Below are 18096 nucleotides of genomic sequence, written 5' to 3' on the forward strand. Positions count from 1 at the left end.
TTATATATTTGTCCCCTTTTTAAAATTAATTTAAAAGCTGTACCCACCTGGCAAGATGTTAACATCCTAGTGTCTGTCCACAAGGCTCTGAGCCTGCTAGTGATTTTGTCCATAACTCCCTTATTCTGTCACTTCTGAGTAAAAATAGAAACCTTTAAGTGTAACAGAAAGTGATTTGATTTATATCGTGATACATATCGATATCGGCTGATATGAAAAACTATATTGTAATAAGATTTTTTTCCATATCGCCCAGCCCTATGTATATGGTTGCTGTGGTGTTCTACGCAGGTGGTTACTGTGGTGTTACTAAGTGGTTGCTTGGTGGTGTTGCTATTTGGTTGGTAGTGGTTGCTTTAGTACCCCAGATGGTTGCTACATGGTTGCTAGGTGGTTTCTGTGTTGTTGCTATGATAATGTTAAAAGGTCACTATATTGTTGTAATATGTATATGGTTACTATGGTGTTCTACACAGGTGGTTGCTGTGGTGATACTAAGGTATTGATGGGTGGTGTTGCTATGCGGTTGGTAGTGGTTGCTTTAGTATCCCAGATGGTTGCTATGTGGTTGCTAGGTGGTTTCTGTGTTGTTGCTATGATAATGGTAAAAGGTCACTATATTGTTGTAATATGTATATGGTTACTGTGGTGTTCTACACAGGTGGTTGCTGTGGTGATACTAAGGTATTGATGGGTGGTGTTGCTATGCGTTTGGTAGTGGTTGCTGTAGTATCCCAGATGGTGTATAGTATGTGGTTACTAAGTGGTTTTTGTGTTGTTGCTATATGGATGATGAATGGTCACTATAATGTTGTAATATGTATATGGTTGCTACGTATATGGTTGTTCTACGCAGGTGGTTGCTGTGGTGTTATTAATTGGTTGCTTGGTGGTTGGTATGGTGTTGCTTCTTTAGTAATATAATCACAGCAGATCACATCTTAGGGGAATTTATCATGGTAATATACCGTCATATTTCCCTCATATCGCATATTTTCCAGACTTGGTTTCTAGGACAAGGCAGAGGACATTCCAGGATATAATTTATTTCATATTTAAGGTTATGTGTCCACCCCCACCACCCCCCCCTCGCTCTCCTGCTCACTCTGCTGACGCTGGTTAAGGATCTGACTCTTTAGGCTTGATTTATGCTGCCAGTTTTAGCGTCTGTGTTCAGGCAGCACTTACCTTAACGAATGAGAACTCGTTAGGCCAGGCTAGCGCTCCGTCATTCTCTCGTCTAATAGAATGTCACGTCACGCTGAGCCAAGCACACTCACTCCTATGCACATACACACACACACACAAACACGTGCGTGTCCACACACACTGCTAATTAAGGTCGTCTGGCAGGCTACAGAAAAATCAATGCTGCTTACCCTTATCTATCGTCCCCTCAGGTGTACAGCACAGGATGGAGGTCACTCAATTCTCCTTTTATAGTAAAAAAAAAAGAAAAAAGGAAAAGTGACCTTAATGGTAGGACGGAAATGGTGGTGGCAGAGATCAGATGTGTGATGATAAAGGTACGCTGCTCTGGGTTAAGGTTGTCTGAATGTGCTGCTTCTTGCAGACGGGGTCTGAATGAGGTATTCACTGAGCTTTTAAGGTAAAAAGGAAGCATTTACAGTAAAACTACTAAGATTAGTTACATCACAGTATGCTGTTCTGAGTGTATTATTGTCTGCATTAAACATTATAAAAAGACTGTAAAAATCTGCAAATATCATTAAAATATATGGTCACTTTACTCACAAATACTATAAATAAATAGTTATATAAATGACTATATAAATAGATATTCATTAAAAAATGATTCAGTGTCTACAAAACATTCAGTAAACAATGGCAATTATTCAGGATCTACAATAAATTATTCAGTATCTACTAAACATTATACAGTAATACTTGAAAATGACTCAGTATCTAGAGTAAATAATTCAGAATCAACAAAACATTATTCAACAAGATCTAAAATGATTCAGTATCAACTGTATATGATCCAGTGTCTACAAAAATATTTAGTATCTAGAGTATATGATTCAGAATAATCAAAACTTCATTTAGTAATATCTACAAATGATTCAGTGTCAACAGTAAATGATTCTGTGCTTACAATAAATGATTCAGTATCTAGCGTAAATGATTCAGTATCAACAGTTCATGATTCAGTGTCTACAGTAAATGATTCAGTATCTAGAGTAAATGATTCAGAATCATCAAAACTTTATTCTGTTGTAACTGAAAATGATTCAGTATCAACAGTAAATGATTCAGTGTCTACAATAAATGATTCAGTATCAACAGTACATGATTCAGAATCATCAAAACTTTATTCAGTAATAACTGAACTCACAAAAACCTCCTGAGCTCTCACACAGTAACCTGTATAAACAGTAACAGGCTGAGTATTGGGAAAGCTGGGATGGAGGGAGTGTCAGTCTGTGAGGAGGAACAGCAGTATTAGGAACCCTGTGGCGTTCTGCCGTGTTTGACGGTATTTGCTCAGGTGATATGCCACAGAGTGTGATTTGCCTAATTTGACTCATTAGTGAAATCAGGGGGTGTTGTGCGTGGCTGGAACAAATGTTGGGGCTGCAGCTCTTAATGGGCAGGTAGAGCGCTCCGATTAGACACTCCTCATAACCTCAAGTGGGTGATTGTTAGGTGGTTGAAAGAGTGACATTTTCTTTGTAAAAAGAGAAAAGTTAAATAATGTATGAGGAGGTGCGAATCGACACCTTTGTTTCAATGATTATACAGATGTTAATGATACACACATTTTGTAGGCATCTAAGTATTAAAGTATTATCATAATACATTGCCCATGATGATGATGGCATTATGATATTGTGATTCTGTGATGCTCTATATACCGCAATACAATTCTCTATGATATTTACCGCATCTGTGTTACTAAAGTAAAATGTAAAAATATTCCTAATTAAGCAAATACCAGAAATGATGGATTTTATTGGTGTCAGTTTCATAGAATTTCACAACCAATATTCTTCACTGCAGGTTTATCCTATTCATTTAAATGAGTAATAATACAAATTGAGAGGCAATGTTTCAATAAAAACAATATTATGATCTTTGCTTCAGCTTCAATAATGTGATAATGCTGAATAAATGCAGCTTCCAGTTTTCAGTACTGACATTATGTTAGAGCAGCAGTGACTTAATGGTCCATATAATGATGCATATATTATAAATATCATGTCTACAATATACAGTGAATGGTTCCAGCCCCTGTTAGATTCTGCACTCTCGCTTGTGTCTTGTTCATCATCAGTTCTTAGTTATTACCTGTATATCCATAGGTTCCCCCGAGTATTGTCCTCGAAGGTAAAATTAAAAGGCATTAAAATCATTGTTATTGAACATTTTACCTTAAAAAAAAAAACAGTCATATGTGTGTTGTTGGAAAACGTGCAATATTACCCTACTTTGTCAGTGAACATGTTTTTTTTCTGTATTTCTCAACTTCAAGAAATGCTTGTGCACAGCTGTTTATTAAACCATGAGCTGTCCATGATGCTTGGTGGTTGCTATGGTGTTGCTATGTAGTCAGTAGTGGTTGCACTAGTATGCCATGTGGTCACTAAGTGGTTACTAGGTGGTTGCTATGTTGTTGCTTTAATGATGCTGTGTTGCGGTGTTGCTAAGTGGTTGCTTGGTGGTTATTATGGTGTTGCTTACATAGTAATATAGATCAGAAAACAATATTGCTTTGAATTCGACCAACACAAATACTCCTTTTCTTATTTAAACCTCTTACCTCTTTGTGTAATAAAATACAAATATAAAATACAGGTCAGTGCCCGTGCTGCAGGTGTATAAGTACACCTATGAGTCAGTCAGCTTGCACCCTTCTTTTTTCCAGTATTTGATGTAATCACTCGTCCGTCTGTCTCACTCGTCCTCTGTGTCTCATCCATTCTTTTATTGATAAACTCGGTCAGGCACCACTCCCTGCTCGGGAAACAAATTACTACCTGAAGCAACATTCTCCATTCCTCCCTCTCTCACTGCAGCCATTCGTCCTTAATCAACCTCCTTTTTGTGTTCTGACCATTACACCCCCCTCCCCTTTTATGTCTGACCCTGCAGGGGGCAGATTGGATGAAATCATTGCTCCGCTGTTGGCCATTCCCCCTTTCTTTACTCTCCGTTCTCGTCTTTAACGTCCCTCCGTTTTCTGCTTCTTCACCTTGACTTCTAGCCTGGACAATATATTATCTCAGAATAATTGCAGAAAATAGCACCTGTATTAAACTGGATTAAAGCAGTATTATGCAAGATTTTGATTTTCATGCTCCCAGGGCTCTCCCAACAGTCGGGATTTGCACTTTGCGCTTTGAACCACTATAAAAGGAAACGCTTTTCACATGCATTTTACTAGCTGAAAGATACAAATCATCTTTCTAAGTGAAAAAAGACTGTAGAGCACTGATACTGAAGACAACTTCTTGTATTCCATAAGTTGAAAACTGAGCTATAGACATGCTCTTATCTTCTTCTTCTATCTTGTTTTTTTTTTACATCCCTTGTTCCCACTTTTCTAGAATTGTCTCTGCAGTTCTAAGCTCATGGTAAACACCTTTTCCTAAATATGTCCTGTCTTTTCTCTCCTTCTTTGCACAGTGAGTAACTACAGCCATGTACTGGAAGGACAGTCAGACTCAGACGATGAGGATAAGCTTCACATCGTGGAGGAGGAGGGAAGCCCCCTGGATGGAGCTGATGGAGACAGTGTCGCCCACGATGACGAGCCCAACGGCCCAGAGGACAGATGGGATGAAGGTAACATAACTTATTTCTAGAGGAAAAAATCATTAAACCATGAGGTGGATGGGGGGGGGGGGGGGGGGTATTCCAAAATGACATGGATTAAAATAATAAATAATTCATTTTTTCCTTCTTGTGTAAAGGCAATGATATATTTTAAATATCAATTATGGACTAGTAAAATATATATAAGCAAATACAACATTAATGGCACCCCAGTCATGGAGTCATCCAACATATATGTGTATTTCAAATATTACAAGCCAATTTAGTTCAAGTTTGAGTTTAGGATTTGGTATGAAAGTATTTGAAACTGATTGTAATGAAAACAAATAAAACAACAATAAAAAATGCACTGAAGCTAACAGCACTCGCTCCCAGCATCACATCACATCATTTCTCTTTTACTGCGCTATAAAGCAATCCACCTACTGTGTGATCAGGAAGGTTTGTTTTTCTTACAGAAGATGAAGGACTAGAGGAGTAAAGTCAGGGTGGTTCTCAGGATTGGCTCGGTGTTCCGGTAGAGATTGTGAGAGGAATAGGCTGAAGCACAGCTCCGGCAAATTCCTGGTGATTAGCTGTAAGCAGATGGATGAGGTAGTGTGGAACGCTTGTGATTAGGGCTGTTCTGGAGGAGATATGAGCGGATATGAGTGATGTAGTGATACTGAGTGCTTGCTGAGGAGTGGAAGTGTAAATGTGTTCAGCTGGTGTGCGTGTGTGTGTGTGTGTGTGTCTGTGTAGTATGTGCTGCATGAGTGAGTATAGGATATTAAAGTTAGCTTAGCGGCATACAAACATCAATACAGGTCATATACTGCCACTAAAACCATTGCTAGTGCAAACTTGCAGGCTCTTATATACTTTCTTTCTCTTTCTCTCTCTCTCTCTCTCTCTCTCTCTCTCTCTCTCTCTCACTCACACACACACACACCTTGACAGTGTTCTGCAGAGGGGAGGTTCAGAGTAAAGGAATGTCATTAGTTTTGGCTGAGCTCTCCTAACATTAGGTACTTCACAGAACTTCACAGGGTTATCTGAACCTCTCTCTCACTCACTCTCTCTCTGTAGACCACCATAAAAGAAAGACCATGGCCACTGTCAAAGCCAAACTTTAGTGTTGTGATGTTTGGAGACATCTTCATTGTAACAATAATAATAATCTGGGCTCTGAATTGGTTTGAGAAAGATACACTAGAATAACTATTTGGACAAAAGTATTGTGACATCTGCTCATTCATTGTTTCCTCAGTAAACAATGGTATTAAAAAAAAGAGTTTATCCTGCTTTTGTTGGAGTAACATTCTCTACTGTCCAAGGAAGGCTTTTCAATAGATTTTACACAGATTCACACTTCCCCCACCCCGCCTCATCTTCTCCAACTCGCCAACTCATCCCAAAAGTAACATGACATGCCTATGTGGAGTTTATATGGATATTCAAAGTAGGAGCCAGAAAGGTTTGACCATGGGTTCCATGTTGACCCCACATATGGATGTCAGTGATGGACCAGGGGCCTTATGTACTAAGACTTGAGTGCACGAACATTTCACACCTGCCATGACTCCTCCCTCAATAACGCAGTGAATAATAATAATAATAATAATATGCTAGACTTTATTATGCCCATTAAGAAATTGTCGCAAGGCGCGTAGTGTAGCCGTTGTCTTCTAAGTAATTTAATAATTACCCATGTATTAAATTATCTATTCTAAGCTGGATAATAAATGCTTTTATTTAAATGCTTTAAATGAGTTGCTTACCAAGAAGCCACCCATCATCCACACACAGCGTGTAATCTTATCCCAACCCAACCATGCTCTTGGAAATCTAAAACAGCTTATAAGCCAGTCATCATCATGGGCCAAAAAACCATAATGGTCACGGAAAACGCGGCCATTCGCAATGTTTTCCAATAATGCCAATGCTGCCATCTCCAACAACTCCAAAGCAACATTTTATTCATGTTTATATAATCTAGGCTAAATGGAAACACGTTGAACAAATATTTTAGTAAGCCAATGAAATTGTCTGATTCATTTACTGTTTAATTGTGTGATTCATTTACTTTATTATCAAGAATATAATATTACTCACCCATAATCCATTAATCTTTTTTTCCTTTTTTATTCATCCTGAGATCAGAATATGACTATCAATCATAACAGGACTACTCCTGCTCTGAATGTGTTCCTCTCTTTTTCACTTCTTTATTGATAAAGCTCAGAGCATTCCTCTCCTAACCTCCCCCCCTCTCGATCTTTAAGAGGGTCTGTAGTAGAGGCAGTAGATGCAGGAGAGATATTAGGTGTGTCACAGAGAGAAATTGGCCTGTCGAGTTGTAATGTGCAGTGCACTCTGCTCCCACATCACAACTTGGGGATATATACACCCCTCAGCCTACACTACCCATAATTCATAGCCCTGCAAGCTATAAAGCAGTTACCAGCAGCAGTATCAGCTCAACATCAGCCTAGCCCTTTTTTCTTCTTCTTCTTTTTCTTCTTTTTCATCTTTTTTTTCCTGTTTATCTCAGATTTCAGTCTCTCCCACTCATTCTTTGTCTGTTCTTGTAGCGCTCCATCCCTCTCTTTTTTACTCTCCCTTCCTCTCGTTTCTGCAGCACCACCTCGAACAGAGCCAGACAGGCTGACTCTCTGTGGTCTCCATGTTTGTTTTAAGGCCTCTTTTTTTCCAGCACACCTCCACTTCATCCTCCTTTCTTTACAATAGAGAGACTTACTCTCACGCTCTCTCTCACTCTCTTCTTTCTGAGCCTTCATGATTAGAAGCCATCACTGCCTGCTCTCGCACTGTCTGCCCTCATTTTGTGCAGAATGAAAATGCTGCACCACTCCCATCCACAGTGAAGCAGTTCAGCCATTACACTCCTCTATTACACAGGCCCTGCTCGAGTTCATACATTACACGCCACTGTCGGAGCGGAATTCAGCCTCAAGTCATTGCACAAGCATTAGGACTGCGCCCACCAGACCTTTTTGGGAACGGCTAAAGTGCTAGTGGCTCTGAGGACCAGAAAGGAGAATGGTTTTTTCGCAGTGTTGCAAAACTACACCTTTTTGGGCTAATCAAATGTATAGGGTAAACCTGCGGTGTAGAATATTGGTTATTTAGGAGAATTTTATCCTTTTCAGTAACACAGATGCCGTGAGGTATCATTGAGAACTATCTCATATTTACTGAGCATCACTGAATTACAGTAAAAAGTGATATTATCCTGATAATATTGTATCATGATTCTCACCCCTAAACAACACTACTTACAGCCATAATAAACATTGTTAAACTGTTAAGTACTGTCTTAACCAATCATAAATTGACACTGGCTAAAACATCATTAAACCTTACTAAATTTGAAAGTTTAAGAATTATGTAAATCCTGGTAATTAACACTGGATTAAGACATAGACAGTTAAAAATGTTGTAATGATTAATAATGTCTTTTATTAGTGTCAGTTAATAATCAGTTGAGTCATTCTATAGTACATACTGTTAATTAATGTATTTTATTGTAAAGTGAAAATGAGAATATACTGTAGTAATTGGCCAACATATCATCACTATAAAACAAGGACCTCATATCTCCAGAAAAGCAACTTTTCATTAGAAAGGAAAACCATCTTAAAGCTGATGTCCGTAAGTTTGGGGATTTATGGCCCTCTCTGGTAAGAAAGGGTAATTGCACAAACTAGGCGAGTGTGATGCGGTCTCCTTTCAGAGTGGATGAACGATTCCAGGTTATGTTCAGTCAGAGAGAGAGTGCGCTCACTTCAAATTCACTTCAAATACACACTTTGGTTTTGCTATGAGTGAATGAGGTACTGAGCTCTGAGTTTCCCCTTCTGAAGTCTCCATTGCTCCACCAGCCGCTCGTGTTCAGTAAAACTGAGCCAGATCCTCTTTTAGAAGCTGTACGTGTGACATAAGTACGTAAAGATGCGTGACGTGGCCAGAAGAACTCCTGTGAAAAGCGACCCTAATACAGACTGCCACTTTAACACTGTTGTAAAATCTATTAATTATTAATGAATTGATACATAGATAGTTAAAAATGGTGTAATGGCAAATGTCAGTAAATAAATATTAAGTATAGTAGGTACTGTTAGTTAATGTACCTTATTGTAAAGTGGTACCATTGGTGAAATTGAGAATACATTGTAGTAATTGTCCAACATTTCATCACTATAAAGCAAGGACCTTCTATCTCGAGAAATGCAACTTTACAGTAGAGGGTAAACCATCTTAATGTTCAATACAAGTCAATGTTTTTCTTTCAAGGCATTTTGGAGCATTTCTATTGGTCTGATCTTTAAAAACATGCAAATGAAAATGAAAGGTGTCAAAAAAAGTGTCATGATATCCACACCAGAAACTTTACACTGATATACCAAAAACATAATAATACCAGTTCCTACGGACAATGTGGACAATTCTAGCCAGATGCTGCCGGTCACAATCTATATATTCTACAAGTTGGCATATATTCTATATTGTCACATTTTCTGAACCTTTGATGATAAATAGACCAAAAAAAATGCTCATCTCTTTCCATTAACTTACATAAACACTTCTCCTTTAAAGTTAATATATTAAAATACTTGCATTTTCTAACAGCAACAATATACATTAGCAGTTCCACTCACTAAAGAACCCCCTGAAGAACCCCTTTAGCTCTGGAAGTGAAGAAATGAAGCAGAGTTTTGTTCTCATGTCTCACCTCCACCCTTCTCCAACTTGGATGTCTTACGGTGTGTTCACACTTGGCTTGCAAATTCACTTCCCCAGTGTGCTTCCCTGGACCTTTTGCAAAGATTTTAAAAAATGTTTCACAATTCATAAAATGATACATCCCAGAGCCCAGTTGGCGAAACGCTTATTCCAGATGACCCTGCCCTGGCCTGTTGGTGTGATTGGGCAACCTGCACACATCTCAACACATCTCATGCCTTCACATTACAATAACACTGATACTCCAGGGTGTGTTTTTAATACGTGTTCTTTATACGATCAGGGCCCCATTCGCTCCAAGAAAGAACAATAGAGTAGGTTAAGCAGATATGGGAAACGCACTGTAAGCGTTTCAATCTGTTTCAGTTTGGTTTAGCAGACGTTTCTTAGTTTTACTGTTTTACTGTACTTTCAGCCATACTGTTACTGTGTGTCTAATTTTTGGGAATGTTAAATTATGATCCTTTACACTTGAAAAAGAGAGAAAAGCAACACTCAATACTAGGGCTGTCCCTAACGATTATTTTTTAAACGAATATTCTAACGATTATTTTTTTCGATTAGTCGACTAATCTATTTATTGAGAAACATATTTAAATAATTGTTATTTTACGTTTTAAAGCAAACGATAAATTACTATATTTATATATAATAACAACAACAACAACAACACAAGCCTACTAAACCAAACCCCACACTTATAATCACTTACATGTACAACACGTTTAGATCTATAACGCTAAAAATGGATAAGCTCCCATACACCACAACCGTGTGTTGCACTGTTTTCTGTGACCGCTAGATTTTGTGACCACGGGCAAGTAGTTCTCAGCAGACCGGTGCACTGGCCGATTCGAAACGTGTTCGTTTCTAATGTTTACCCCGACTGGCCAAAACGGTTCAGTTTAGGGCTGAGGGTAAGGTGTAGGTATAGAAAGCTTCCGTTTTGCCAATGAACGCTCATAACCGTGAGCACTGGTCACAAAATTCCGACGGTGACAGAAAACGGTGTAACACCGCAGCGCCGACGGCGCTAGCTAAAATAACTTAAGGCAGCTAGCTTAGCTAAACACCTGAACTTATGAATAATGCTACTGTTTCTGGAAACTGCGAAATGCCATGCACAAATATAAACCAAAACTGTATAATTTCTGCCTGTGGCAGGTTTAAAACCTTTGGTAGACAGCCTTAAGTCTTTATAAGGACACCCGCGGAGACCCTGATGTAAACGGTAACTTACTGTGTGACCCTGTTGACATATGGCAGAGGACCACATTGTTGCCCTTTTGCGTGAAATGCTCCCAAACTTTAGATGCCCGCTGGCGTTTTTTTTGTAGCTGGAGATTGCTCTCCGGAGTCCAAGCTCTCTAGAGCTTAGATTCTCTGCCTGGACCCGACATGACCCGAGGTCCGACCCGAAATTCGACCCGGGCTCCAGAAAATAGTCCGAGATGTAGGCGTCTGTTTTTTAATTATATTTTTATTTAAAAAAAATTACGAAAATAACGAAAACTGAAAGTGAAACTAAACTAATTTATTTATAAGCGCTGTTTTCACTACCGCAGTTCTACAGCGGGGGTGTTGTGCCGATTCTGTCCGCGAAGCGGGAGTCAGATTCAGCAGAGAGTCGGATTCGGCACAAACGCGGCGGCACCTCGCGGTCCGCGGTGTCAGTTGTAAGCGCTCGCGCTAGCCGCAAAATACGGCAGAAAACACTGAGGGAGCTGTAGAATTATGTATGGGACTAGAATATGAGCTCTCACCAGAACAAGCGAATCTCTCTCTCTCTCTCTCTCTCTCTCTCTCTCTCTCTCTGTGTGTGTGTCTCTCTCTCTCTCTCTCTCTCTCTCTCTGTCTCTCTCTCTCTCTCTCTGTGTGTGTGTGTGTGTGTCTCTCTCTCTCTCTTGCACGTGAACTCCTCCGCGTTTGACTTGCAGAACTGTGTTTAGCTGTTCTTAAAAATCATTTTAATTAAATAATAGTTCTATGCTTCTATGTTACCGTGTTAATTAACATAGTTCTGATCATATTTACGACGCGCCGACGCACGTTATGCAAATCGATGTATTTTCGTAATCGATGACGTCGATTATGTCGACGCGTCGCCCCAGCCCTACTCAATACTGTACAACACCTTAATACTGCCTTAACCGACCAAAATTCTTTAAAAAAATCTTTTAAAACGTACAGAGGAGTTTGGTTTAACAGGTCCAACTCAGATAGTGAAAATTGGCACACCATTTTAAGGCATGCAACGAAAATGTCTTTGTAAATGTCCAAATTACTGATATGGACAAATTACAAACCATTAAACTAAAGCAGATTTGAGTTGTGATCTTTTAGAAACAGGGTAAAATAAAAGGTAATGTCTGAAGTGTTTTCTCTGATTTGATATGGTGAATATTTATGTATTTTTGTATTGATGGGTTTATTTGCTCATAAATGTCACCAGTTAATGTTGTTCAGAACATCAGTGTTAGCAGGTACAAACCCCGTTTTGCAGATAAACTCATACATCACTTCCCGTGTGCTAAATTTTTAACAGTTCCCAAAAAACTACCTAGGCAACACTTAAACTTCAGACATTCATTGCTATCTTGGCAACACAGATAGCACAGCAGTACACAAAAAACTTTTATATCAACAATAAACAAATTACAAAATAAAATAACATTGCTGTTGCCATAAAGGACCTGCTGGTCCACATTCACAATGTAAACGCACAGGTCAGTTTCCTCTACTCCGCCGATAAAATAGCAATCTGCCAAAGTCAGACGACACCTGGCTCTTAAAGAGAATGACAAGTAAAACACTGATTAATTTATTTCATGTTACGCCCAAAACACACCCACGATTTTTAACGACAATTAGTACATGCCTTCTGCTTGTATCAAGCTATGCAAGGTGTACTTTTCCTGTCGTTATGATAGCAAAGACACACCGACATGCCCTAAATCAAAATGCACTGTGCGCGGTTGACAGCTCACCTATATATCGCTAAGATTCTGCCCATAGGCTGCATCCCAATCCGCATACACACTAGCACACTAAATAATTGCTGAATATTGAACAACCATGTATAAATACAAGTGTGTATATTTATTAGTGTCCTAAGTAAAACACAGCATAGAAAATATGAAAAACAGGACTAAGTAGCTGATAAGAGTGTTCTGTAAAAGCACCAGAAATGGCCTCAGTCAAAATCTCTCTACAGCAGAGAAATGTGATCCCTCACATACCAGTTCTAATGGAAAGACAATAAAAATGGACAAAATGTCCTGAACAGTTGGTCCTGGGGAAATCAGATAAGCCAGTGGTACAGAATTTATTACATATGTGAAGTTAGAGATGGAAACATGTCAAATAAATGTTCAAATAAACATTGAAATAAAAATATTGCCCTCCTAAAAAATCAATTGGAAGACCAGCCCACAACCCTGTCATTAATAGTCTGGTTCTCTAACTGCTGAGCCACGTTTATCATGCCTAAAAAAACAGATCTAACATTATCAAACTCATCATAAACAAAATCATTCCCTATGCTGATCAAGAGCTACGCTGTTAAACCAGCCTAACCAGTATAATTAGCTTCAGCTGACCATGCTTTTTACTAATAATGTATCATAATGTAACATGTACAAAAAAAAATATGTTTTTTGTTTTTCTCAAGGAAAAATGCAGATTAAAAAATAAATAAATAGTGCAAAAATAGTGTAATTTTGAGAACAGTGATCATAGCATTCAATCATTTTATCAAACATAATGTTTCCAATTATGTAATGTAATAATTCCAGAATTATTTCTGGACACAATTATGGCAACACATAATAATACATTGGTAATACACTGTTATATTATAGTTATTTGAGTTTTTAACCTTGCATATTATTCAATGAATAGGTAATATTTTACAATATCAAGTGCTTTGATTGTTTTTAACACTAGTTTGAACAATAAAACAATAAAACTGCTGTATTTTCAGAACCCTATATCTGCTCTTTATATCAAAAAGCCACTTTCATGAATGTGATTGTGAATGTGCCAAAAACTGACTGTAAAGTGTGATATGAAAAAAGCTATTGATAAGCTGAATTGAAAAGTGAAAAAATCCTCTAGTCAGTAGAATATGTATGGTGTATTTTACTGTACTCTCAGAATAGCCCAGATTAGCTGAGAACTGAAAGCAGTTGAGTCATTGGGAACTTCCACTAAACCCTGTACATGAAATAAAAGTGTTTAATTCTGGGAAATGTAGTGCTGGTCGTTTCCTGGCCTCATGTGCATCATGTACATCTTTAGAAACTGGGTATAGCTCACCTTGCCTGATTTACAGTGGTTTACAATATCAGTAACCAGTATATCAAATTGATCAGACCTATACGATTACATTTTTTTAATTCATCATACACATGAACTAAAATTCCCTCCATTAGTTTCTGGGAATGAAAGAAAACTATCAAACCAAAACAAAAACCAGATGATCTTCCAAAAAGCCCCGTTGCAAAAGTCCTATGACTTCTCTTCTATACTTCTATTTTGGAAGAAACATAAGGTGCTGAAAATGTCTAAAAAAAAAAAAACCCACATACTTTCTACGCGGGTTAAGATTAACATCATACACTCGCACCGGTGTGCTGACTCAGGCAAACGTCATTGCATTGTATTGAGTGACCCACAACCCACAGATACATTATTATCTCATCTGTGTGTGTGTTTTTTTTTAGCAGTGGAGGAAGTGCACATGTGTTGCCACTGCAGTCATTAAACCACATTACACTGGTTCAGTGGGAGTTACAGGCCTGGACAAAGACTTCCTGTTTGTGTCTATCTGGCATCAGATTTGGCCTGGTGTAGCGTGCAGCCTGGATTCATGTTTTTACTCATGAGGTCATGTCGTTGATTAAGGGCGTTTTTGCGTTTTTCCCCCTCAAATCAGTTAACAAGTTTGGAAACTTGAAACATTTTTCCTTTGGTTTGGTTCACAGTTTTTACAGTTTTAACACCAAAACATGCCTCAACAAACCATGTGAGAATGTTCTTTTTACTGATTGGTCAGATGTGTCTGTGGCAGTAGCAAAAAAAAAAAAAAGAAGTAAATACAGGAAGAAGTTTCTGTGTTCTGGATTAGTGCATATTTCAGTGCAGTATTTTCAGTGACAACATCCAAGATTGCATCTGTTCATTGCTGTGTAATTGCACTAATCAAGCGTTACATTATGACCACCTCCTAGTTTCTACACCCATTTTTTCCCCAGCTCCACTGAGCATATATAGGAGGAGCACACTGACCTCCTTTCACCCTGTTCTTCAATGATAAGGACCCCACAGGACAGTCCACCATAGAACATCACAGTATTATTTGGGTGGTGGATCATTCTCAGCACTGCAGTAGGGCTGCAACTAATGATTATTTTGGTAGTCGACTAATCTGACGATAAGTTTTTTAATTAGTCGATTAGTCAACGATTATTTCTGCCATCTCTAAAAACGATAGAAACAGCAGAACATAAATACAAAACATAATTTAAATAGCATTTAAATATCTGAATGTTGTTTAAACGTGGAAAGTACAGATATTTAGTAATAAAATATGTAGTCTGTTGTGTTTGAGCTCTTTTGGAGACACAAACTAAGTTGAGTGTAAACTGTGTGAGTGAGTCATTTACCCATCTCCCATTGCGCTACTGTCCCCAGCACTTTGTGTAATGCGGTACTGTTACAAATGAACAATTAGTCGACAATGAAATTGGTAGTCGACCAATTTAAATAATCGACATTGTTGATTATATCGACTAATCGTTGCAGCCCTACACTGCAGAGACACTAGCAAGGTGGTGATTAACGAGTTAGTGTGTTGTGTTGTGCTGGTACAGGTGAGCCAACACAGCAGTGCTTTTGGAGTTTTTAAACACCTCAGCATCCTGCTAGAAGATGACTAACACAAACTGTAACAGCTGGATGGATGGATGGATGGATGGATGGGTGGGTGGGTGGGTGGATGGATGGATGGATGGATGGATGGGTGGGTGGGTGGGTGGATGGATGGATGGATGGATGGATGGATGGATGGATGGATGGATGGATGGATGGATGGATGGATGGATGGATGGATGGATGGATGGAAATTCAAGAAAGGAGACTGAGCTATTGGAACAGGCAGCCACTCGCATAGGTGCCGAAAGAACATGATAGAGCTTCTGTCTATAACTTTACTGCATCTACTGTAGCTAGGAATGTCTAATAGAGTGGTGGACAGTAAGTGGGCACACTGTTTAAAAACTCCAGCAGCACTACTGTATCTGATTCTCTCATACCAGCAAGTGTAGGTGTTGAAACACTGTTAGGTTTCTGCAGGGTTTGGTGGGGAATGCAGTAAATGCAGTAGGGGCTGTAAATAGGAGCTGTACAGTACAGCCGAGGATTATAGAGAGGAGTGCCATCAGCTGCTAGGCTCTTTACCTCCTCCCTCGCTTTTTAAAAGAAAGGAATATAATCCATTCTTAAGCAGCATTCATCCTTCTCTCTCTGGCCTCGCTGCTGGTGTGTGATGTCATAGGTGTGTGTTACAGGAAAGCCAGGCCCAGCGGGAGAGAAACAGCTATTTACATGAATTTCAGCCTCATTACTACATCACAGACTCACAGGCCACACCCCAGTTTAAATGATGATTTAAGATTTAGGCCGCATCTAATGAGGGTAAACAAACATTGAACATGTGCGAAAGTATAAAACTGTTAAACCAAGGTGTAACAGTGAAAAAAAATGAAGAGAAAGGAGGGGAGTAAGGTAAAGATATATATATATAATGTAAGATATAAAAGTAAAGTGGTATGGTATGGATGGAATTTAATCAAGTATAGAAAGAAGGCAGTAACGTATAGATGGAAGGCGGTAAGGTATAGAAGAAAGGTGGTAAGGTAAAAAAAAAAAAGCAGGTGGTAAGGTATAGATGAATAGAAGGAAGACAGTAAGGTATACAAGGAAAGTTGTAAGGTAAAGATGGAAGCCAGTAAGTTATATAAGGAAGATGATAAGGTATAGAAGGAAGGCGGTAAGGTATAGATGGAAGGCGGTAAGTTATAGAAAGAAGGCTGAAATGTATAAAAGGAAGGTGGCAAGGTATAAAAGGAAGGTGATAAGGTGTAGAAAGAAGGCGGAAAAGTGTAGAAGGAAGGTGGTAAGGTATAGAAGGAAGTTGGTAAGGTGTAGAAAGAAGGCGGAAAAGTGTAGAAGGAAGGTGGTAAGGTATATAAAGAAGATAGTAAGGTATAGAAAGAAGGCGGTAAGGTATAGAAAAAGGCAGCAAGGTATATAAGGAAGGCAGTAAGAGGGCAGTAAGGTACAGTAGGAAGGCAATAAGGTATCTATGGAAGGCGGTAAGGTATAGATGGATAGAAAAAAGGCAGTGAGGTATAGAAGGAAGGCGGTAAGGTATCGAAGGACGGTGGTAAGGTATAGAAGGATAGTGGTAAGGTATAGATGGATATAAAGTAAGCAGTAAGGTATAGAAGGAAGGCAGTAAGGTATAGAAGGAAGGCGGTAAGGTATAGATGGAAGGTGGTAAGGTATAGAAGGAAGGCAGTAAGGTACAGAAGGAAGGTGGTAAGGTATGGATAAACAATGATAATGTAAATGAAAATGTAAAAATGGCCCAGATGCTGTTTTTGTCATTTTTCTTTATGCTGTTTATCTATAGCTTCTAAAATGGAAAATCTGTTTATTGTAAGTCTTCCAAATCCCTCTATTCACACTGTAAGGCTTCATTGGCTGGCAGCATGTTTGTTTTTCTGTAATGCGTTCTTTTACACACTGCAAATCCTGTTGGACGAACGCACACTGCCACTGTACATCAGCAGTTCTTCATCAAATCATCACAGCTGACAATGAGAAAGAGTCATCCAGAGAGAGACAGTGGGAGAGGGGGGAGTCATTCGGTTTATTTTGTTTGCTTCTCTTCCCCAAACCCACACCGCCCCCCCTCCCCCCTCCATACCTTCATCTTTTTAAATCGTTCTGACACACAAATGCACAAATGTCCTCAGGTGTTCCGAATGTTGTTTTGAGTTGCGAGCGAATGCCATTAGTTGTAATTGCTGACATTGCGGACTCATTTTGAGTGTGCACGCATGAGAAAGTGCACGGCTCAGGCAGAGGTACGTGTGTGTGTAGCCTCGGGGCTTGCTTTTTCCCAAAGCCTTCATTTCCTCATTTGCCCTCGTTAGTGGAGCCAATCCTTCGTTAGTGAGCGATAAAGAAGTAGAATGCGGTGCTCCAATTAAGCTGTTCGTTTTACAGGAGGTTGAGCACAGTTTGCGCATTAGGGCATAGTGGGAAATCGAGAGATTGAATTAGTTATTTAGGATTAATTTGTTTTGTTTGTTTTATAAGAGGGCAAAATATGCAATTGAGAGGTAATATCTTTTTTGTTGTTCTCTTGCCTGTTGCGAATTTGATCTTATGATTACGCAGTCTTAAGATTTTGAGTGCCTGAAGTTTATATGGTCTTGGACCTGGGCCAGTTTTCTTTTTTAAATCCCTGGTTTTGTGTAGTTT

General features: G+C 38.9%; 1 protein-coding gene and 1 long non-coding RNA gene across 6 annotated transcripts in view; one reads left to right on the forward strand and one right to left on the reverse strand.

Annotated features, from left to right (window-relative positions):
• LOC125781294 (uncharacterized) overlaps positions 1-18096 on the reverse strand; it is a 488206-nt gene that overhangs the window by 432195 nt on the left and 37915 nt on the right. The gene's annotated exons all lie outside the window — the stretch shown is intronic.
• Positions 1-18096, forward strand: part of zeb1b (zinc finger E-box binding homeobox 1b) — a 121066-nt gene that overhangs the window by 80904 nt on the left and 22066 nt on the right. The window contains exon 2 of the mRNA XM_022670368.2: positions 4648-4806. Within this exon, the coding sequence (XP_022526089.2) occupies positions 4648-4806 (159 nt within the window). The remainder of the gene's footprint in view (positions 1-4647; positions 4807-18096) is intronic.

This window comes from Astyanax mexicanus, chromosome 15 (genome assembly GCF_023375975.1).
Source record: "Astyanax mexicanus isolate ESR-SI-001 chromosome 15, AstMex3_surface, whole genome shotgun sequence".
NCBI classification, from domain to species: Eukaryota; Metazoa; Chordata; class Actinopteri; order Characiformes; family Acestrorhamphidae; genus Astyanax; species Astyanax mexicanus.